The sequence below is a fragment of the Gouania willdenowi genome, chromosome 10 (genome assembly GCF_900634775.1).
Source record: "Gouania willdenowi chromosome 10, fGouWil2.1, whole genome shotgun sequence".
Classification (NCBI taxonomy): domain Eukaryota; kingdom Metazoa; phylum Chordata; class Actinopteri; order Blenniiformes; family Gobiesocidae; genus Gouania; species Gouania willdenowi.
The window spans coordinates 21,045,357-21,068,941 of record NC_041053.1 but is presented as its reverse complement, the minus strand read 5'-3'; the positions used below and the strand labels follow the sequence as shown (position 1 = coordinate 21,068,941).

The window sequence follows — 23,585 nt, the reverse complement described above, 5'->3', positions numbered from 1 at the left end:
GTCAGAGGGCACTTTGAGGCTGAACGGCGATTCCAGCTACACGCCGCCGTAGACTAAGATGTTCAGTGATTCTTAGTCAAATGCCTTTAATGCCTGAAAGGACGATGTGGAGCTGGATGGACCACAAGGGTCAGTGTTTTGGTCGAATGTCTTCAACCATTTCGATGATTATGAGTGGCGGAAGCATTTCCGTATGTCGCAGCCTACATTTGATGTTGTACTGGGAATTGTTGAACCACATCTGAGGTGCAAAAAAACAAACTGGACACAGCCACTGGAGCCTTGAGTCATTGGATTGTGGTGGTATGCTACCCCGTCAGAATTAGGGGTGTCACGATACTAGAATTTTAAACTCGATATCGATACCCAAGGGGGTATCGATATCAAAAGACGAAAATGTAGAACCATAATTTCCTTGAATAAAGTTGAGAATGCAAACTATGAACAGTATACAAATTATTTTTAAATTAACTGAAATGTAGTGCAACATTTAACAACACTTGTAAACAAAAAAAACTAGTATAACAAAATTTAGCAAATTTTCCCTTCTCATTTTTGACTAAAAGTGGTTGCGTAGGCCCCACAGCAGCAGCACTTAGCCAAGCTGCAGCCGTGCCGACATCAGCTAACTCAATGTTATGACGAGGGCCCTATAAAATATGTTTTATTTTTTTCCAAATTCTGTTTCTTCTTTCATTTTTTTTAAATTCCGTTTTTTAGAATTTTTTTTTTTTCAGAAAAAAAATATAGAATACAAAATAATTAATGAATAAAAACATAATTACACAAAATGTATGTCAAAAATAAAGTAAGATACAATTCAAAGCTAGATTTAAGTTGTAGTGAGATTGATTATTCTGACTTCTGCTTTTAAATTATTGATGTCACATAAAAATGTATGAGAACAGCATTAATGTCCAAGTCACCCAATTTCCCCTCAGGGATCAATAGTTTACTGAATCTAAGCAGGTTTATTGTTTAGGTTAATTTAAATTAAGTGTATCAAAATTAATTTAAATTATCTTGATGACATCATTCCAGACGTAATGATTAAACAAAAATACATTTACACAAGGATGCATCAGTTATTTCATTACTAGGGAGCAGAATATTTTACGGTACCAGAAGTTATTAAACTACAATGTTTCAGACTCTACAGTCCTGGGAACGATGGTCTCGTCCACAACAACATTACAACTTTATCCACAGATCTTCTGTAGCTCTGATGAGATGTTTAAACACTCTGAGCAGGTGAAGCTGATTAAAGCTGACTCATGTTTTCATGGAGCGCCGCTGCGCTTGACGAGAAACGGACGGAGCTTCACAGGCGCAGCAAAGTTAAACGGACACTGATGGCGCTGTATTTAAGAGTCAGTGATGATTTGCGCAGGTATTTTTGGGCAATTTTAGACACAGCTTGATGTGTTTTCGGCAGTGTTTAATGCAGCCAGGGCAGGGGGTAGGGCGGTACACCTCATCAGCGGTCCCCGGAACATTTCCACATAAAAAAACGTTCCTTGCCTCACGGTAACGGCGTTTCATGTTGATTCTGTCCATTTCCGCGTTTAACCGTTTTCATTGGTCAATTCCGGGAATTATAGGGCCCTATTAGTATTCAGTTGCACATGTGTCTGTTTGTGTTTGCAGCAGCGAATAAAGTTGTCAATTGAAACAGGCAAGGAAAAAAAAAAAACTGGAGATGAACCATAGATATATTAAGAGAAGAACATGACGCTGTTAGTTTCAATACTTTTGCAAGTGAGTTCCGTATCCGATACTAACTTTTTTGTATCGATACTTAATTCCGTATCAAGTTTTTTGACAACACTAGTCAGAATACAGATCGATTGGCTGTATTTTTGACGTTGGAGTTGCCATTGTGCAGTGCGGTACTTTGTTTGCATACCGAGTGTGTCTTCGAGAAACAGTCAACGGCTTTGCCATAGATGGCACACACATCCTCTCATCACACCAAGACACGACCCGGACTCTTACGACAACCGAAAAGGCTGGCATGCCGTTGTCCTCCAAGCTGTTGTTGATAATAACTTCTGGTAAGGATGACTCATTATTATTAGCTTACAAATAAGTTGTTGTATTAGGGGTGTGTGTGTGTGTGATGCAGAGAGGCTGCTGATTGAGGGACACAGACTGTGTGGGGGTGTGTACAGAGCATTCCCATGTAAATACTCCAAATGACCATTTGTTAATATATTATCTGTACTACCATTAAAGCTTTGCAGACTTGTACATGGGGTGGCCTGGCCGGACCTACGATGCTCGGATTTTTGCCAACTCCTATATCTTCAAAAGGGTTGAAGAACAACAGTGAGGATACCTCTTTCCACGTGAGGTAAATCTGCTTGGCATAGGCATTTGTACATTTCTATAGCTCAGGTTTAAGTTGTCATGCATGGAAGTCACATTGCACACTAATAAGTTTTTCTGTCACTTAAGTCTGTCAGCCTACTCTGAAGGGCTTATATCATAATATAGCAGTACCTGGATAAGCTCTGTAATTGTGTGACTTGGGCTCTTGTTAATGTAGTTATTGTATTGTTTACCCTATTACTATTCATTTTCCTTCCAGGCATCCAGAACTGTTAATGATGTGGAGATCCCTGTGCATGTCATTGGAGACCCTGCGTATCCTGAAACTGGCCGATGAAGGGTTTCACCAACCACCGTGCACTCACGCCACAAGAGAGAAATTTCAACTTCCGCTTAAATTCAGCAAGGATGGTGGTGGAAAATTCCTTTGCATGTCTCAAAAGTCATTGAAGGTGCCTGGGTAAACAACTTCAGTCTCTGATGTTGTACTCGCCTGTTGTGTTCTCCACAACATATGTGAGATCTACAAAGAAGACTTCTTGCCAGAGTGAACCATAGCTGAAGGCTAGAGCTGCCCAGTTCCTGGCCCGGTTGGGTAACAAGATCCCCAGGCATGCGCAGGTTACCAAGCTATCCTGGAAGCTATTATGTCAATCCTCTGAACTGTACCAATTCTGTTCAACATTTTGTGGTTGCTGTTGTAAATAATGATTATTATTCATGGTTTCTTTTTTAACATACTATAATTAAATGTCCAATAGCTTTAACAATTATATATATATATATATATATATATATATATATATATATATATATAATTTTTTTTTTTTTTTTTTTTTGGAACAAAAAGTTTTAGAAAATCAGATTTCAACTTAATCTAAATCTAACAATAACACAAGCAAGTACATAAACAAAGAAGAATAATTCTATTTTAAATATTAAACCTAATATACTTATACATTTACCTTATAAATCAAATAAAGCAGATACAAAAGACCTCTAAATGATAAATAATAACAAATCAATCAATAAATCTTGAACATAATTTGTATTGCTTTAATTAAGCAGTAAATGTCATCTTCAACTAACTACAGTAAATTGATTGTTTGATTTCTAAATGTAAAATATCTTAAAAAGCATAATTTTGAAAACTATGCTTTGGTCAACTGAGTTGTTTTTAATAGCGCTTTATAAATCAAAAATAAAAAAAATTGCATTGGATTGGATATAATTTGTGTATGTCTATCTCTGATGAGCTCATGTTTAACCCTGAATCACAAATGTCTTACGTATCATAACAAAAGATGACAAATGTCCCAGCCATGTGCCAGCCAAGGGAGGATAAACACTAGAAAACAACATAAAATAAAAATGCTGAGAAAACTATGTTCGAGGCCCAGGATTGCAGCCCACAGCTGTGCATTAGATGAGTGCCTGTTATATCCTATTGACTTGATATTGTTGTTGATTAATTTTCTGTTCATCTGTAATAAATTGATTGATTGATTCAGCAAAGCAAAACCTCTGACTATGTCTCTCTGTATGCAATCGCAGGTACTGTATGTCAAAACTCTAACACTGTATGATTTCTTTGAATCAAAATACACTGAGAAGAATCACATGGAACTTAAATGTTGTATAAATATTTACACATTTTTTTAGTTAGTTGTTATCACAATCAGCACTACTCTCAGAGGAGTTAAACGTGTGTTTGTAGCTGAGGGGGAGAGGATTTGTTAGGGAGACTGCAGGTAGAGACCACAGAATGTTTAGGCCATAAGTAAGCAGGTGCCATTTCAGGAATATTTTTAATACCAGCCCATTTTAGCTCAAGACAATTGTAAATCCTTTACAGACTATGCAACCTTGAATGCCAAGTTATTATGTTCTGCTTATCATAAAAGAAGAAGTCTGCATTCTATCTCAGAAATTTTGCGAGCCATTCAAGGGCATTGTATTGTGAATTAATTGAATACAACAATTGTTTAAATGGAAAAGGTTTTTTTATCATTATTCATTCACTGGCATGCAAAAAAGACACAATTACAAGAGCAAAAAAATAACACTCGTTCGCAAAAGAAAACAACACTGGTTCAGTGCAACTATTTACAAAAACAAAAGTTAAGTAAGGTGTGCAGGAAAACTCCAGCTGCTGCAGGAAGGGGGACGAATGTGGGTCCTCGGTGAAGCCGGGGAGTGGTAGGAGACACAGGTGGAAGGTGATGATGGGGAGTGCTGTGTTGTGGAACTGCAGATGCCATTCGACCCATCGTCTCATGCAGAAGAGCAGATTCCTTCTGCATTTCCCGGTGCATGTCCATGAACAAACTTGAGAGTGAACTAAACTGTTCTGCCCGTGCACACCTCTCTGCCTCCTGCATCGCTTTCTCTACATTCCATTTTTTTTCCTCTTCATCCTGCTTGGATCTTCAATGTGCAGCTTCCCTCTGCAGCCGCGCCTGCTCCTTGTCTTTTGGCTGTGATGGCTAGAAGCTCCCGGATCTCAGCGACTTTCCAATTACTCATCACGTCTGTGGATGAAGGATGGACTGACTGCTGTGATCAGCTGTTTCCCGGTTTTAAAACTTCCCGGCTGTGGGTCACACAATAGTGCACGTTATCGGCCGACTCATTTACGCCTTGTGTTTACATAGCAATGGAGGCGGAAATAAGAGTACCCTCCAGCCTGTTTTGGGCCGCCAATATGCCGCCTGCTGTGCAAACACGACGACCGGGCCGGCAAAAGGCCGGCCTATTGGAGGCTTATTGCCCAGTGTAAAAACTGTCTCACCCTCTTTGGTTAGCAACTCATTGGCGCTGTGTTGGCAGGGTGAAGTAAATTTGTTATACAAACACGTCAATCAGATCCCACCCTGCAGACAGCTTGGATAATGAGTATTCTGTTGTAAAGCCTTAATGTGTTTACAGAGGGCTAGATTAGAGATGGACCCAATACTTGCCCCTGTGGTTTCTCAAAGGATCCCCGTGGGTGTGAGTGATTAGCTACTTTAAGGTCCTTTTCTCTATAGGATTGATTAGTGAGACCCTCAAGTAGATCAATCAGAGACAAGCTGACACACTGTTCATTTTTTTTATGTCATTATCTCTAATTCTTTTACATCTAATTGAGTCAGTCCACTTTGATTACATTTGCTGTACATTCCAATATTGTTTCCCCAGTTTTATTTCTTCCCAAACTCCATTTGACACCCAGGGACATTGGTACGGATTCAAGACAATGAGTCGATGTCCAGCTTTATGAGATAGATCATTGCATTGACTTGCAGCTTTAGGATGTTTAGATCATATTTGTCTCTATCAGTTTTGTCACAAAGTGTCAACAGTCATTATAAGCAGTCAGCTCTTTACAGAATAGGTGTTATTTGTTTGCTGTGCAGCCATAGAATTCATCTCAACATGTGCTTAGCAGGAATTTGTCTTTATTTGGCCTGCCAAGCTCCCCTCTCGGTGTTTGACTGGCCGTTTGGCTGGTAATGATACTCACCGCTGCCTTTTTCCAGCAGCTGGGAGAATGGGTGGAGATATATGGTTTAGCAGGCAGCCTTCATTTCTCCCCATCTCCCCATCAGCCTCTCTGTGATTAGCAGTCAGAATGTGCTGCATCTTTGTCCTTGATTTAATGCCAAATTTCATCAGTAATAATGACTGCACTGGCTCTGTGTCTGACAAAGATGCTAAAGAAGAGTGAGACCTCATTCCTCACGGTTATTGTGGCACTGGTTCCCAGCAGGGCCCTTGTGAAGCTGTAGTTTGGCTTTGACTTTTTATGACTGTTCTTTCAGAAATGTGCCAATCTCTGTGATTTAGAATTGCATGCTGTGGCTCAGGAGCCTATAAAAAGAGCTTGCCTTTGAGACAAGATGTGCAGCGGGAGTATATTCAGCGTTGATTATTTATTTTTTTTGCATTTAATAAATATGTTTGCTTCAGTAAAATTAAAAATATCTAAACAGCCTTTAAGGATGTCTGTTTTGTTATATACACAAAAGGAGGCAAATGTGGAATTAAAGCAAAGCTTGTCTCAGAATAAATCCAAGGCGCTGCTGTACATTTGTATCTTTCAGAGTGCAAATAGAAGGTGAGATGTTAAATTAGGTTTTGCCATTGGCTCTCTCATTTTAATGAGTTCAGCTGAGGTAACAGCTCGAGTACACGTGTTTCAGTCTCTTAGTGTTCGTCATGTTCCTTACTTATAATTTCTCTAACACAACATTTTGATTTGAGTACGATGCAACAGCAGCAGATGCGTTTGTATTCAGTGATTGTAGTCTCTAGGGACGGAATGGCTCACTTCATTTGAAGTTAGATGTTTCAAAGGACTAAAGCAGCTTTGCGAAATGCATTTCTAACAGACTATAGTTACTATAATAACAGAGTCTGGCAGAGTCAGAAGGACAAGCTACTCAGACGTCTTCTTGGTTTATTTATTTATTTATTTATTTTTCCATTCAGCAGGTCTCTGAAGGATGTCAAAGCTTATAGGACTACATTTGGCTCTGTGCTGAGAGTTTCATTCTAATGCAGTGGACATCTTTGAGCTTGAATGATCCAGTGGTTCCTTTTGCAGTAAAACATTTCTTTAAAAAAAATTGAAATGGTCTTGCTGAATTTAACATTATTCAGGAATTAGAGAATTGAGGAGGAGGTGTTAAACGACTTGTACTTGGTTGTGTGCCATCTTGCATTAACAGCTAATAACCAGAATTAGAGTCTGCACAACATACCACCCCCCTCCCCGCCTCCCCGCCTCCATTACCTCAGTTGTATTTATTACGGGCTGCAAGGCCGCGCTGATGAGGCGATCAATATTTCTGGGATGATGAGGGAGAACTCATGCAATCTCGCGCCACCTCTCTCTCTCTCCTGTGTTTCTCCCTTGGCAGTGCTTCAGCAGGTAGAGATCAGAGCGTTGAGGACCTTTGAGATGTTGTTGGTGAAGAGACTGATAAAGTTCTCTGAGTGTGCGTGTCCTCTAAACACACACACTCCATCACGCTGTCCTATGTCCTTGCTATGTCCTGATTAAAAAGTTTGACCTGATATATTTTATCTCGAGCAGAATTGGTTTTTATCGCGTCCTTTCAGCTGCTGCGTGTGCAGATCTGAACTAGAAAGGACTTCACTTAGAATTGAAATAGAAAGTCATGCATCTGCATCTTTGGATATTTGTTGAATGCCCTTTTGGAGACCTTGTTTTGTACAGAGTCCCTTTCTTTCTTGAATTGAATCAATACATACAATGTTTACCTGAAGAACTCATTCTACATCACAGAACACCAACTGAAGTGACAAAAAAAAAAATTTTTCAAGCCACGTGACAAATATGTTTCCTTCCTTTTTGCTTTTATTGGCTTTGATAGAATATGTCGTTGTTTCATTTTAAAATGCAGCATATCCTACTTTTATCAAGATTAGTATATATAGCTCAAGTCTGTTTGAGAAACCGTTGTAGGGTGGTGATATCTCAACTTAATAGTCAATTTAGACACTGCACTTTGGTATGCTGGTGAATTGTATTATATTGTTCTGAAAAAGGTGTTGAACATTTATTCTCATATAAGCTCAAAGCAGTTGTATGTGATTTTTATTCGTGTTAAACACTGGATATAAAAAAAAAAGTAGACAAGGCACTATATATCTACCAAGACAAACCAACAAAACAACAAGGTGCCCACATTAAACAGAATGACAACGAACTGGCTCACCTAGCTCACTCGTCATCTTGAAGGTTAAATCCAAACCATTTTGTTAACTATTTGGTGATTGTTGACTTATAAGCTTTTGTTTTGTCAGTTTGGTTTTTGAGTTCACACATGGTAATGTGTTCCAAGCTAGGTTTGATTACAAATGTGGTAAAATGGGTCAGTGGTTTATGCAATGTGTCCAGTTAAGTCTTTATTTTTGGTCAATGGTGGAGTACAGGCATTTTGCCAGAGGTTGTTTCTTTCAATCCATGGTGAATGAAGTTTACAATTCATCAATGTAACCTCACAGCTTTGTTTATTGTTGTAAATATCTGTATTATATTTGCATATTTGTGTTATTATAGTGTATTATTCATCTTATCTTACTTTTTACTACTGTAATGTGTGTGTACTTAATCCTTATCTGTTTTTTTCTTCTCTTCATTTTGTTTAACATTTATTCTTTTTATTCGTAAAATTCTTGAGCGGCTGTAACGCAAGTAATTTCTCCCTGGGATAAATAAAGGACTTTTGATTCTGATTCTGATTTTGAAGGTGTTGCAAAATTTTTTACAGAACAATAAATTAATCCTCTACTTCATCCAAGACTTTTTACAACTTGTAGTAGTAGTGGTAATAGTAGAAGTAGTAGTTCTAAACTTGATTTTAAATGAGTGCATTTCAAACCATGCCATTATGGCTGTCTAAGAAAAAAAAGTCAGCCACATGAATGAGCTGCATCTCACAGCAATACAAGGCCAAAAAGCATAGTGTCACATGACTCTCAGCTGTAAGTGCAGATAACCCTAATCTGACTTTTGGTCCTTAGCTGTGAGAAAACGTATTTTGCCTGCTTTATGCTTTTAATAGGTTTTCATAAAATGAACATAAAAAGAGAGCATACTATGCTAGTATCTTGTAACATAAGCAACTCATGTTCAATCATGGCATTTTTTTAGCAGTGTGATGATAAACTGAGTTTACGATACAATACGTGCTTACAATTATACAATGCAATATTTTGAACAAAATGGAACATATATAGCTCTTTGTGTTTGTCACAGGAAAAGGCTGAGTTGATTAAATGATATTTTACATTGCACTATGGGCATTTTTTTTTGCTGTGATAAGCAGATGAAGGTGTTTTGATTAAACTGGTGACCTTTCTTACTAATGACTGCTGCGTACAACTGTTTACCTTCAGGCTGGTTTTAGACCAAGATTGTATTGTTTCTGAATCTAGAATGACTGAAAAGTGTCTGAAGGGGGATTTTTATTGCCGCTCTGTGAGGGTGGGTGAGCGGAGGGTACCCCCGCTGAGTAATCGGCGCGTGCCACCGCATTGATAATGAGGTTAAAAAGACGGACAGCAGGAGCCATAGCAGCAGGACGCCGTGGTACCGAAGCATCCTCTATGTGAGCTCCAATGGAGTCTGTCGAGCAAACAAATCTGATCGCTCAACACCACTGCTTACTGTTAGAGGCGGAGACCCATCAGTCAGAAGGAGATGGCCTCCTCGGTACCACGCCTCCACCATCAAGGCAATACAGAAAATGTTTAGATACCACTCAAGGTACTCATTGCAAGTTGGAAGTGGGAAGTGTCTAAGAATGAGCGAGTGATATTTTGTAAACAACTTCATGGCGGTTTCAGCAACTTTACTCAGCAATACGAACTAATTCACCTTGAGCATGAAAAATAGATAGCTATTTATTAACTTTATTATTACTGTTCCAAAATATGTGACTGCATATTTTTTTTATATATATACAGTATATATATACACAGTAGTCCCTCGTTTATCGCGTGGGTTATGTTCTAAAAATAACCCGCAATAAGCAAAATCCACGAAGTAGCCAGCTTTATTTTTTACAGTTATTATACATGTTTTAAGGCTGTAAAACCCCTCACCACACACTTTATGCACTTTTCTCAGACAGGCATAAACATTTCTCTCTCAAAGTTCAAACCTTCATAGATTTTAAAACATAAACCTGTTTTCAAACATACAGCACTTCAGAGTCACACTGCTAGCGATCAGACATTGATGCCGAACTCATTCAGAGTCTTTGTTGACGATGACGTCACGTCAACACGGACACCAGTCTATTCACCCTTTCAACCATGGAGTAGAAGCTGTGAGACCACCTGGAGCTGTATGATACGGCCTTTATAACTGGGACCGGAGTAGTAAGGATTTGGTGTGGAGGAGAATCAGTGAGGAGGTGGTAGTAGCAGGTAAAAGTTCTCTCTGTAGCACTGAGCTAGGATAGCATTAGCCGCTAATCACACCGGCTTTTTTCACTGGTGGTTTATGTTTATGAGAGGAGAAAAAGGAGCACAGCTCCTCGCTTCAGCAGGCTGTGACCCTCATCGAGTTAGGTGTGTCGCTGGTGGGTGAACGCAGCATTAGCCAATCAGGACGCAGAACGCTGTATAAAAAAATGCATCCAAAATTGTACTGTAAAAAAAAATCTGCAAAACACAGAGGCCACGAAAGGTGACCCGTGATACCGCGAGGGACTACTGTATAAGTTTTGAAGAAGAATATTTTTAACAATTTTGCTGAGATGATTTATTATACATTAATAAATCATAACACGTTATGATTTATTGATGTATGATGTCACTATTTTGTTGCACAGTGTCTTGGTTGCATTGATATCACTGAGAAGAAGAGGGAATGTATGACTCGTTTTAGCATTTAAGGACCATTACTAGCTCTTTACTCCTCCATGAACCGCCACCTTAACGTGGTGGAGGGGTTTGAGTACCCGAATGATCCTGGGAGCTATGTTGTCGAGGGCTTAATGTCCCTGGTAGGGTCTCCCAAGGCAAACAGGTCCCAGGTGACGGGTCCGACTAACAGCGGTTCAATAGCCATATATGTACATTAAACAACAAAGGCAGTTCATGTCGCCCGGATTGGCGCTACCGGGGCCCCACCTTGGAGCCAGGCCGGGGGTTGGGGCTCGAGTGCGAGCGCCTGGTGGCCGGGGCTTTGCCCACGGGCCCCGGCTGGGCAGAGCCCGAAAAAACGACGTGGGCCCGCCCTCCCGTAGGCCCACCACCCGCAGGAGGGATCATATGAGGTCGGTGCAATGTGGATTGGGCAGTCGTCCAGGGCGGGGGCCTTGGCGATCTGATCCCCGACTACAGAAGCTAGCGTTAGGGACGTGGAATGTCACCTCTCTGGCGGGGAAATAGCCTGAGCTTGTGTGCGAGGTGGAGAAGTTCGGACTAGATATAGTCGGTCTCACCTCGACACATAACAAGGGCTCTGGAACCAGCCTTCTCGACAGGGGTTGGACTCTCTTCTACTCTGGAGTCGCCAATGGTGAGAGGCGCCGGGCCGGGGTGGCTATACTTCTTGCCCCCCGACTTAGTGCCTGTACGTTGGAGTTTACCCCGGTAGACGAGAGGGTAGCCTCCCTCCGCCTTCGGGTGGGGGGACGGATCATGACTGTTGTTTGTGCCTATGGGCCAAACAGCAGCTCGGAGTATCCATCCTTCTTGGATTCCTTAGAGGGAGTACTGGAGAGTGCTCCTTCTGGGGATTCCCTCGTTCTGCTGGGGGACTTCAACGCTCACGTTGGCAGCGACAGTGAGACCTGGAGGGGCGTGATTGGGAGGAACGGCCCCCCTCATCGGAACCCGAGCGGTGTTTTGTTGTTGGACTTCTGTGCTCGTCACAGATTGTCCATAACAAACACCATGTTCAAGCAAGGGTGTCCATATGTGCACTTGGCACCAGGACACCCTAGGCCGCAGTTCGATGATCGACTTCGTAGTCGTGACATCGGACTTGCAGCCGCACGTCTTGGACACTCGGGTAAAGAGAGGGGCGGAGCTGTCAACTGATCACCACCTGGTGGTGAGTTGGCTCCGATGGCGGGGGAGGATGCCGGTTAGACCTGGCAGACCCAAACGTATAGTGAGGGTCTGCTGGGAACGCCTGGCAGAGTCTCATGTCAGAAGGAGCTTCAACTGCCACCTCCGGGAAAACTTCAACCATGTCTCGGAGGAGGCGGGCGACATTGAGTCCGAGTGGGCCATGTTCCATGCCTCTGTTGCTGAGGCGGCTGAACGGTGCTGTGGCCGCAAGGTAGTCGGTGCCTGTCGTGGCGGCAATACCCGAACCCGTTGGTGGACACCGGGGGTGAGGGATGCCGTCAAGCTGAAGAAGGAGTCCTACCGGGCCTTTTTGGCCTGTGGGACTCCGGAGGCAGCAGACAGGTACCGACGAGCCAAGCGGAGTGCAGCCACGGCGGTCGCCAAGGCAAAAGCCCGGACATGGGAGGAGTTTGGTGAGGCCATGGAGAACGACTTCCGGACGGCTTCGAAGAGATTCTGGACCACTATCCGGTGTCTCAGGAGGGGGAAGCAGTGCACCGTCAACACTATGTATGGTGCGGATGGTGCGCTGCTGACCTCGACTCGAGACGTTGTGGATCGGTGGGGGGAATACTTCGAAGACCTCCTCAATCCCACCGACACGCCTTCCAATCAGGAAGCAGGGCCCAGGGACCCGAGAGTGGGCTCTCCTATCTCTGGGGCTGAGGTTGCCGAGGTGGTTAAAAAGCTCCTCAGTGGCAGGGCTCCGGGGGTGGATGAGATCCGCCCGGAGTTCCTCAAGACCCTGGATGTTGTGGGGCTGTCATGGCTGACACGACTCTGCAACATCGCGTGGACATCGGGGGCAGTGCCTCTGGATTGGCAGACCGGGGTGGTGGTCCCCCTTTTTAAGAAGGGGGACCGGAGGGTGTGTTCCAATTATAGAGGGATTACACTCCTCAGCCTCCCCGGTAAGGTCTATTCAGGGGTACTGGAGAGGAGGGTCCGCCGGATAGTTGAACCTCGGATTCAGGAGGAGCAATGTGGTTTTCGTCCTGGCCGTGGAAATGTGGACCAGCTCTACACCCTCAGCAGGGTCCTTGAGGGGTCATGGGAATTTGCCCAACCAGTCCACATGTATTTTGTGGACCTGGAAAAGGCATTTGACCGTGTCCCTCTGGGATTCCTGTGGGGGGTCCTCCGGGAGTATAGGGTATCGAACCTCCTGATAGGAGCTGTTCGTTCCCTGTATGACCGGAGTCAGAGTCTGGTCCGCATTGCCGGCAGTAAGTCGAAATCGTTTCCGGTGAGGGTCGGACTCCGCCAGGGCTGCCCTTTGTCATCAATTCTGTTCATAACTTTTATGGACAGAATTTCTAGGCGCAGTCAGGGCGTTGAGGGGGTCCGGTTCGGGGGCCTCAGTATTGCATCACTGCTTTTTGCAGATGATGTGGTCCTGTTGGCTCCAACATACCGTGACCTTCAACTCTCACTGGATCGCTTCGCAGCCGAGTGTGAAGCGGCCGGAATGAGAATCAGCACCTCCAAATCCGAGTCTATGGTTCTCGACCGGAAAAAGGTGGAGTGCCTTCTCCGGGTTGGAGATGAGGTTCTGCCCCAGGTGGAGGAGTTCAAGTACCTCGGGGTCTTGTTCACGAGTGAGGGAAGGATGGAGCGAGAGATTGACAGGTGGATTGGTGCGGCGTCTGCAGTGATGCGGAGTCTGCACCAGTCCCTCATTGTAAAAAGGGAGCTGAGCCAAAAAGTGAAGCTCTCGATTTACAGGTCGGTCTACGTTCCAACCCTCACCTATGGTCATGAACTTTGGGTCATGACCGAAAGAACAAGATCAGGGGTACAAGCGGCCGAAATGAGTTTCCTCCGTAGGGTGGCTGGGCTCTCCCTTAGAGATAGGGTGAGAAGCTCAGTCATTCGGGAGGGGCTCAAAGTAGAGTCGCTGCTCCTCTGCATCGAGAAGAGCCAGATGAGGTGGCTCGGGCACCTAATTAGGATGCCCCCTGAACGCCTCCCTAGTGAGGCGTTCAGGGCACGTCCCTCCTGAAGGAGGCCCCGGGGAAGACCCAGGACACGCTGGAGAGACTATGTCTCTCGGCTGGCCTCGGAACGTCTCGGGGTCCCCCCGGAAGAGCTGGAGGAAGTGGCCGGGGAGAGGGAAGTCTGGGCCTCCCTACTGAAGATGCTGCCCCCGCGACCCGGAAACGGCTAAGCGGGAGAAGATGGATGGATGGATGGATGGATACTAGCTCTTTACTCTCAGCAATGTATGCATTTTAAGATCCTGATTTGATATGAATTACTCTTTTACTATGCCATAGCAGATCATGGTAAAAGTAACTATAGCACAGTCACTGGGCATAATTGTTCACCTTGCATTACAATGATCAGTTCAGGCAACCTAATTTACATATTTAAGAAAATGGTCGCATCTATGCAATTTTAAGGATTTCAATGGTCAACTAGCAGCAAATGCAGCATTGCTAAAACAGCACCTCCAGTAATGTAAGAATTGCTTTCTCTTTGTGGTTAGAAGCCCTCCAATAGCTGGTGATGCATTATAAATCATTTACAGAGTCATTTTGGAATGCAATATCCTTCTCTTAAATGCTAGGGGTTTTTTTCTCGTTTGTTATTCGAGCAACTCGGCTGTAGGCTCACAAAGCTGAGGGGGACCTAGAGCCATAGAAATTGAAAATTGATCAGGCGGGGTGTGAGATGTTGTTGCTGGCACCATTGGTTCAACCAGGGACTGTTGATTAGCATTTACAACAGAGGCACCTGAGCAGCCTGTAGCTACACCCTCCCCTGTCCCTTTCTCTGTTCATCTCACAACGGGATCCTTTGTACGAGCAAACGAGGGGGATAAAATCTAATTTCAACCATGTTCATATCTACACCTCAGGGACGTGCTGGAAAATACTACATGACATGTTGCAGGACATGAAATTTTTATTATGGTATAATGTTTCTGAGTTTAACCCATGCATCTAGGAATCTTAGCAGCTTCTCTTTTTCTTTTTTCCAGAGTTTAGTGTTGCCTTTTATTCAAGAAATCAGTATTAAGGTGCTTTAAAAAATAATTTAAGTTCCCCAAATAGAATTATTTGTACATCTGACAGGATCAACAGTTAAAGGTATTACCCAAATGAAAAGCAGATTCAAATTCTTGATTTGATGGCACCACAAAGAGTTGTCATGTTTACGGGAGCTTTGTAATCTCACAATACGTTAAACTCCACAAGTCAACAAAAATGACTAAGAATTGAAGCAAACTAATGGATTGTCAAATATGTGTCTTTAATGTTATTCTCTCCTTCCTTTGCAGCACTGGGTAGATTACCTAAAGAGCTGAAAGAAGACAGTATATACGGACAAAGCTGCACTGGAACTTCTCAACTGTGACTGTTTCTCATCATCGGCACATTGAAAGGCTCTGGTGTCACAGCTGATGTCTGCCTTTCAGGCGGCTGGACTGCAGGACTAATCGGGAAGCCTTTGCGCTTGCTGAGGTGGAGGCCCTGCCTTGGAGTGTATGTTGGTCTCCTATACTTGTTCACACTCAAAGGGACCATGTGGTTTTCTCCAAGGAGACACCTTTCCCCTTCACAGAACTGGCCTGGTGCCAACACTTGCACATGTTTCCGCATGTCCTTGTGGATTTTAATTTTTTGTTGGTGCTTTGCTGCCGTGAAAGGTCAGAACTACCACCCTACTGTCAACACGCAGTATGGGAAACTACGAGGGGTGAGAGTACCATTGCCAAGTGAGATTCTGGGACCAGTGGATCAGTACCTAGGAGTCCCATATGCTGCCTCTCCTGTGGGGGAAAAACGCTTCATGCCCCCAGAGCCCCCATCCTCCTGGTCAGGAATCAAGAACGCCACCCACTTTGCTCCTGTCTGCCCACAAAATATTCACAATGCCGTTCCAGAAATCATGATGCCAATATGGTTCACATTCAACCTGGATATCGTTACCACATACATACAGGATCAACACGAGGATTGTCTTTACCTTAACATCTATGTTCCAACAGAGGATGGTAAGTGTGTCGAGTATGTGGACTGAGGTGAAACCTCTCCTCCTCCTCTTTACTGTCTCTGTCTTTCAATCCTCCTCTCTCTCTCTCTCTGTCTCTCTCTAAACTCGTGTGCCACCTTTTTTGTTTTGCGTGAAGCATGACCTGTTGTCTGGCGCATGCTGTGTTCCTTTCCATCAACTTTTCCTCCAATCTCATCTAGATCTTTTCTTAGTCTTTTCATCAACTCTCTCCCCTACCATGCCATTGTTAAAGGTTCCTCTTTTGATGATTAAATTACTTTTTAAATGAAACTTAATGAAAAAATCTTATCTAACAGCGTATCAAACAGATTGGAAATAGTTGGTGCACCTTCCTACGCTCACTTTCTTAACTGTTCAGGGGATATTAGCAATTATTAGCAGTAGTAGCCTGCCTGATAATGAATCATCCTTTGTAGGGTTGGTGAAATATTGTGTCTGGTACATGAGAAGCCTGTGGCATCAGCCTGAACTATGTAAGACCCTTTACTCTTTTTTTAACCAAATTGTTTCACAAAACGAAATGTGTACCTGGTATAAGTTGACAAAAAGCATTACATAAACAAATCTACACAGGAGAAATGTGTGTTTTGGAATGATAATTAATAATTGGCATTTGGTTAGATTAAAAGCAGAAATTCATAAGTTTCTGAAATTTTAGTGGTTGTAATGGGTCTTAAATAGAAGTGCATGTGAATATGGGCTTCTTGTGTCCCAGGGATGCAGCAAATTCATTCCACCATTTTGGAATAATTCTGCTAAAATACTCGTTATTTTTCCAACAGGTTTTTTTGTTTTGTTTTTTTGTTTTTAATGAGGGCTGGAAAGGTGGGAGGTAGTGGGAATGGGAAGGAAGAGTTGTTGCATGATGTCACATGCAGTTTTTTCCAGATCTCGCTGTTATTTTGTAGTTTTCCCATTCATTTTACAGTCAAAAGAATATCCAAGGAATGTGCCAGGAAACCCAACAAGAAAATGTGTAGAAAAGGAGGTATGTAACAAAAAAAGAGAATAAACACACAACGAAAGAGAGGAGTTGAGAGAGTGAAAGAGGGAGGAGAGTGATTGGTCTACCCTTCCAACGCTGCCATCACTGCATATCAACTTCCAAATCAATGTGCTAATTGGAATGGACGTGAGACTTGTGTCTTAGACCAACCTAGACATATGTGTGAAAGAGTGTGTTCAGTGTGTAAGCATGTGGGAGAGTGTGTCAGTAAGTTGATTTTTACATCTTTTAATAGAAATGTGGGTTTTTGAATTAGAAGTTTGTGACTTGTTATAACATGTATTTTTTTATGACAGTGGTTGCTTGTGTTTTAAATGTGTTTTGATCTTGTGATGTAATTTCACTGATGATTAAATCAGAGGCAGGTATGCTACTTTGTGACCTGGTATGCAAAGAATCTCAGTTCTTTTTCAAACACTAGCTTATGAAAAGTATTTGTCAAAGTAGACACCTGAACGCTCCAGAGCCATAGTCATTGATTTGATTTATGCTAATGAGCGAAGGGCCACCAGTGGCTTTAATGTAATATTCACAGTTGTTGAATGGGGGTGGGGGATGGGGCGCGGTCTATAAAGGCATGACAACTTTCATCTATCCATGTGGCAAATCCGCACACACGGAGAAGCATGGCCTATTTTTTATTAGATTTCGACAGCAAAGATATCACCACTAGTAACTAAAGTGGGCTAATTTTCAAAGCTTGCCTAAAGGCACTCGACGCCCTTTTGAGTGGCCTGAAGACTGAGATCCTGAGCATATCTTGCGCCGCAGTAATGTTTCCGTTTCAGCTGGAACCCTTCTGTCTTTGATTTCCATTGAGAGGCAGGAGGCAGCTATCGGCCCCACTGTGTGCTTGTAAACTCTGATTTGGGAAAGCAATTTTGTTAAAAACAGACTGGCCCTTCAGGCACTTCTGCCTCTGAATTAGTCCCAGTCGTGAAATATACACAGAAATATCTATTTAACATTTTCCTACCAGTTGGAATTTTTCAATTAGCTTCCTCATGTTTAGTAATGAGTAATAAGGTTTATCTTATGTTTCATACACTGGTTTTCTGACATGTTTGGTAAAAAGAAGTCACTGCTGTGTACTTTTCTTTTTGCTTTGAACACAATCTGTGCCATTTCTAGTCTCATTGAACTATGTTCATTGGGAATGGTTTTATTTGAGGGTTTTTTTCTTCCTTTTTACTTCCTCTGCTAATCTTGGCTTATGTTGAATTAGCTGTGCAAATGAAGCCTAATTTATCCTTCTTAGGCATTGTAGAGAGCAACCTCAGAAGCATACATTGGTTTTGTGGGAAAAGCAAAGAAGTGAAATACATGTTTGACAATTAACTGCTCACAATTCATTAGCTACTTTTCAAAGAGATTGCTTTTAGGTTGCTTAGGTTGTGTGTGTGTGTGTGTGTGTGTGTGTGTGTGTGCGCACATTTACATATAATGTACTGACAAATGTTTTTCTATGGACCTGATTATTGCAGTAGAGTCATACACACAATGCGTTTTCAGAACGATGCTGTCAAGTTTCTATTATCATATACATTTGTGGGTTTTGATGGAGTTCAACTTTTTTTGTTATATGTTGTGTGTCAGGCGACTGTAAGCAGTTGTGAAAGGAGTTTTGTGTATGATAGTATTCATTAAGTGAGGAAACGCATCACCTACCTTTATTATGCATTTCATGTGCAATTTATGTACTTACAGTAACATTCACATATGCAAGGCAACAACTAAACACAAGGTTGTAGCTAATGAAATCTGGTCCCACCATTAAGAAATTTTAGGGTGCACGGTTTTACTGTCCTGGGGGGAATTAGGCTGAAACCATTTGCTGCACTGATATCAAAGATGGAATGCTTTTTCTCCCATTAACATCGTACGTTAGCCTCAGTCGTGCCTGAATAAAAGATGAAAGACATACTTGAAAAAAATCTAACTAACCTGAATACAAACTTGCTCTGAATATTCATTTTGCAAAGCCAATATGAACAGAACCTTTTGATGTTTACACTGGCCAAAATGTAATTCAAAGAGAGGTTGTCCTTCCAAATGCTTGACTGACACAGCACTGCATACCTAAAATGTCCGAGCAGGTAATGGTTAAGGTCATGTGAAGGTTATTCAATGTGCAACATCAGCAGCATATGCCACCTTTTTCTCCCTCTCGCTCTCTCTCTCTCGTATTTGAAGGGACGGCTCGTATGCACTGAGCAGGGATGGAGGTAGAAAGGTAGAAATACTGGAGTGGTGTTTTTTTTTTATCACTTTCTCTGCTCTCAGTCATAGAATAGGGGGTTAATGATGTGTGGAGACTCAGCTAAGTACTGTTTACGCTCAGAAGGCCAGGATGGGTCGAAATAGGTCGATTTTGTAGGATGACCCCAAATGAGGTCAAACTTTATCAATAAAAACAATTTACATTCAAAAACGTGTTCGTAATCGTATTGAATAGATGTGTACAAAGAAACCTTGTATATATGTGATGCTTAAATGGGAAATTTGTCGCACTCTATGCACTGTTTGGACTGTTTATTTTTTATGCAAATTATTTTTACAGGATTTTACAGCGTGTCTCTTATAAAGTGCTTATAAATTCTGTCCTTGGAGTCCTTCACTCAGGTGTCACTATAACCGCTTCTGAGAGACGCTCTTAGACCAACCCCTCTGACTCCTAAACTCATCCTTCTTCAGAACTCTATTTGAGATAAGTGCAGCAAAATCTGTTACATTTTGGCTTGATTTGGACCACTCAACTATCATTCCTATGCAGCCATCACAGGCAGCAGGCTGCCATGTATTATGCAGCACCGTGCCAGTACTAAGCAGCTCCATCAATTGTCAGACCTGTAGATTACTCAAATGAGCAGGATGAGACATGGGCCATTTTTTTCTCCTAATAGATGATATCTGAAGGAGAGAAAGTCATAAACCCTTTTTGACTTGCATCACAGCCAAAGCAGACGTTAACAGTGTTCTTGTATATCAGCTTAATTTCTGACAAAAGATTTCTTTGTACGCCTGTATAAGAAACAAAAAACAGAATAGAATAAAAATCAACACAAAGAATCTCTTTACTTTCTCGAAAAATTATGGTGTCCTATGTTTCTTAAAGAAAAGCTGCCCCTACACATCTTAAAGGGGAAGTGAAACACTTGATGTATTTTGACAAACTTGTAACAAAACACTAATGTTTTGTTAGTTTGTGACATTTGTTTACTTTTGAATTTTGAAAGTTGCAATTATTGAGCCTGCGATCCGCCATTTTGTTCCATGTGTCTGTATCATTACAACATGGCCAGCAACATGCACACTTCAACAAATGAAAAGAAAAACTGGCCTTGAGTGATTTATTGAGCTATTCTCTGTTTCACTTTACTGGCCGCGTCTTCTTAGAATTCCATGGCTTAATTTTAAGGCAAAAAAACAGCTGATAAGCTAAGCTAGCGGGTTGCGGATATCAGTTGATTGCTAATAGCTAACAATCCAGCTTCAAAGTGTATGTTTGGCTGTGGAGTTGCAGGTCGAGAACGCAGAGATAAGATTGCTCTTGAAAAGGGAAGACGCTTAACGGCTCCAATGTTTTTATGAATGTGCACGGAACAGAAGCTCCATAAGCGGGGCACAGGGCAGAGCGGGAGTTCTGCTCCAAACAGCCTCTGATGCAGTTACATGAGCTAGTCGCCTGGGGGCGCCGTTACTACACTAGAGACTTCTCTGGGCAGACAAACAGAAATCTGAAGAAAAAGCTGTCAAAGCGAGTACGTTCAAGCGTGCAGAAGATTTTGCCTTCTCCGTTTGTTCTCTCACAACATCCAACAATGTAGCAGCAACAAGTTACTGTGCTTCTGGTGTTTTTAAAGCCCAGTTTAGTGCCGTACTGCCTCTCCTGACAACCCACAATGCTTCCCGTGTTGCACCCGCTCCGAGAGCGGTTGTGTTCACGGCACATCTAATCACTCTGGGCTTTGATTGAAAAAGCTCCGAGACTGACAAAAACAGTCACTGTAGAAATCGCCTGTTTGATCTGTTCTAAAGTCAAAGTCATCTTTAGAATGGACATATTATGCTATTTTTTTTATCCATCTCTATTTGTTCTAAGAACCCCCTCTGAAAAGTCACTTTCTGAGCAGTTCTGAAATAAGCTACTATTGTATCCACAGCTGCCCCGGGGCAGACTGATGGAAGTGAGGCTGCCATAGTGCACCATCAGCCCCTCCGACCACCACCAACACACTACATTCATACTAGGCAATGTGGGTGAAGTGTCTTCCCCAAGGACACAATGGCAGATACCACTGGAGCGACTGTCCCCCACTGTGTCACCTGGAATTCTCAGTGGTCTCCATTCCAACTACCAACCAGGCCAGACCTGCTTAGCTTCTGAGATCTAACGAGATCAGGCAATGACAGGCTGGTATGGTCACAAACACATCAGATCAGCGATACGAGGCGATATAACAGGTTCGCCAATTCGCCGAACCACAAGAGTAGAGTACATCTCCGCATGAACAAATATTTGCTTACACTACAGTGTACGTTCACTGTGGAGGCACGGCACCGGCAGCAGGCAAGTTCTGTATTTAGTTTTACCGGTAGCCGTCACTCCTTTGCTAGCGAGACAAACAATGGCGGATTTTCGCAAATTTTTCATCATGGTGGGGATGGAGTCCATGGGTGAAGTAACCAGCGGAGGGGAGGGTATTTTCTTTCTCGATTTCATTTGTGATGTCACAAATGTGTAAAATTTGAAACAAAGCAATTTTCTCTGTGTTGTAAGACACAAAGACAACAAACAAACGACTGGATGGATTTATTTTACATTTTGTGTGCTGGTGGACACTCAAGTTACCTCATATGTGATCAAACAAACTGCAAAAGTGAATTTTTCATAATATGTTCCCTTGTCAATTTTTCAACATGTGCTGGACATACAGAAAAAAAATGTTAAGGATGAAAATAGAAACAGATTTTCTCAGATACTGTGCAAAGATGTGCATTTCGAAAAGACAACAATATCTGCAGCAACAACAAATGTGCTTGGAGTTGTACTAACCGCAGGTAAATAAATATAAGGCAGTAACTTAGCGAATGAAATAATTATTTGTTTTCTATTTCTAGTCTTTTGTTTTTTGTTGTGGTTCTGACATCGTTTGCATGTTCACATTGCCCAAACGAGAAGGACTAGCTGAGTCTTTAAACTACTTAGAGCTTATATACAGTATTTGCGCAAACCCGGGGCCAGGCTTAATTTACATCTTTTTAACACAGACTCTGGTTGGACTCGGCTTGAACACTGCAAGGATGAATGAACGGTCAGTTGAGGTTTTGGGTTTGCATGAGAAAGATGCACTAATGCATGCTCAGGGTGTAAATGAATGGCTGTCTTCTGGTACATGTATAAATTATGTTAAAAAAAACAACATTAACTCGTTCTGCGGCATGCACAGATTTAAGTGTCAGGCAGCAATGAGTTCGGGCTTAAAGAGAGATTGGCTTTATTAGGGTTCGAACGGGTTCGGGCCGTCACAGGCCAGGTCACTTTGTAGGTCTGTTTAAGCTCTACTCATACTTGTTTTCAGAGGAAGCGTCGCTGCGCATTACTTTGGTTTACTTTGGTTTACTTTGGTTCATTGCAAAACCACACCGCCATCTTTTGGCCTGGCATGTATACATCTTTTTTTTTATGTTTCTTGCGGTCTCATGTAAACAGATCATTTTGAAAATGTTGTCGTGTTGCGTAACTTTTTGGAAACAAAAATGAAAACAAATCAAAACTACAGAATCTTTAAAGATCATTTTCTCCCTTGTCTATTTTAGAGAGTGGCTACATTCAAACGGCCATAATTTCTTTAAATATTATTTTATTTCTATGTGTGCGCCTACTGTCTAACATTGGAAAGCTTAGACTTCACACTTTGAGAATCTGTAGATAACTCAAAACACCCCCTGGCCGACTTGTTCCTGGGTTTTCTCATGGCACGTCACATTTTGTCAGCAGAACCCAGGCTGGCCTGAGGGCAGTGAGTGCGCACTCAGGCCAGGCCTGCCAGAGTGCAAAGTGTGTTGGAATAGAATAGAATATACCTTCATTGATCCCCAGAGGGGAAATGAAATTGTTGCAGCAACACGATAAAAAAGAGCAGAAAGAAAAAAACAAAAATAAATACCAACATAGATAATAGTGCAAAAATATAAAAACTGCAGCACAGACACAATAGTCCTACAGTGTTGAAATAGTGTGTGCCAGTGTGAGTGCACCCTTACTGCGAATGGCTCTGCACCACAAAAGGCAAAATGGATACCTGCACACTGTCAGCAAAGCGGTGCAATGCTGCTGGGTGATTATGATATGCGCCCATTACCATCAGAGCCAAGAGAGTGGAACAGTGCACAGGGGCTTTTCCGTGATCGCGAAAAATAGATAGAAAAAACTAGGGATGTCCCAATCACAATTTTTTGCCCTTAAGTCCGAGTCTTTTGATTTTGAGAATTGGCCGATACCGAGTCCCGTTCCGATAATTCTATTATACATTAAAAAGACAAAAAAAAACAAAAAAGCAGATCCAGGATGTCCCTTATTTATTTTATTCACCTTATTTTAACATTCAACCCTAAACAGAGCACT

At 42.3% G+C, this 23,585-nt stretch overlaps 1 protein-coding gene across 2 annotated transcripts in view; it reads left to right on the top strand.

The window, feature by feature from the left end:
* The window catches only part of nlgn3a (neuroligin 3a), a 191,293-nt gene that overhangs the window by 26,285 nt on the left and 141,423 nt on the right, over positions 1 to 23,585 (top strand). Inside the window, exons 2-3 of one of the 2 annotated variants that reach the window (XM_028459400.1) lie at positions 15,215 to 15,931; positions 16,880 to 16,939. In XM_028459400.1, the coding sequence (XP_028315201.1) occupies positions 15,460 to 15,931; positions 16,880 to 16,939 (532 nt within the window). In that variant the 5' untranslated portion in view covers positions 15,215 to 15,459. The remainder of the gene's footprint in view (positions 1 to 15,214; positions 15,932 to 16,879; positions 16,940 to 23,585) is intronic. The other variant, XM_028459402.1, reaches the window with a different exon arrangement.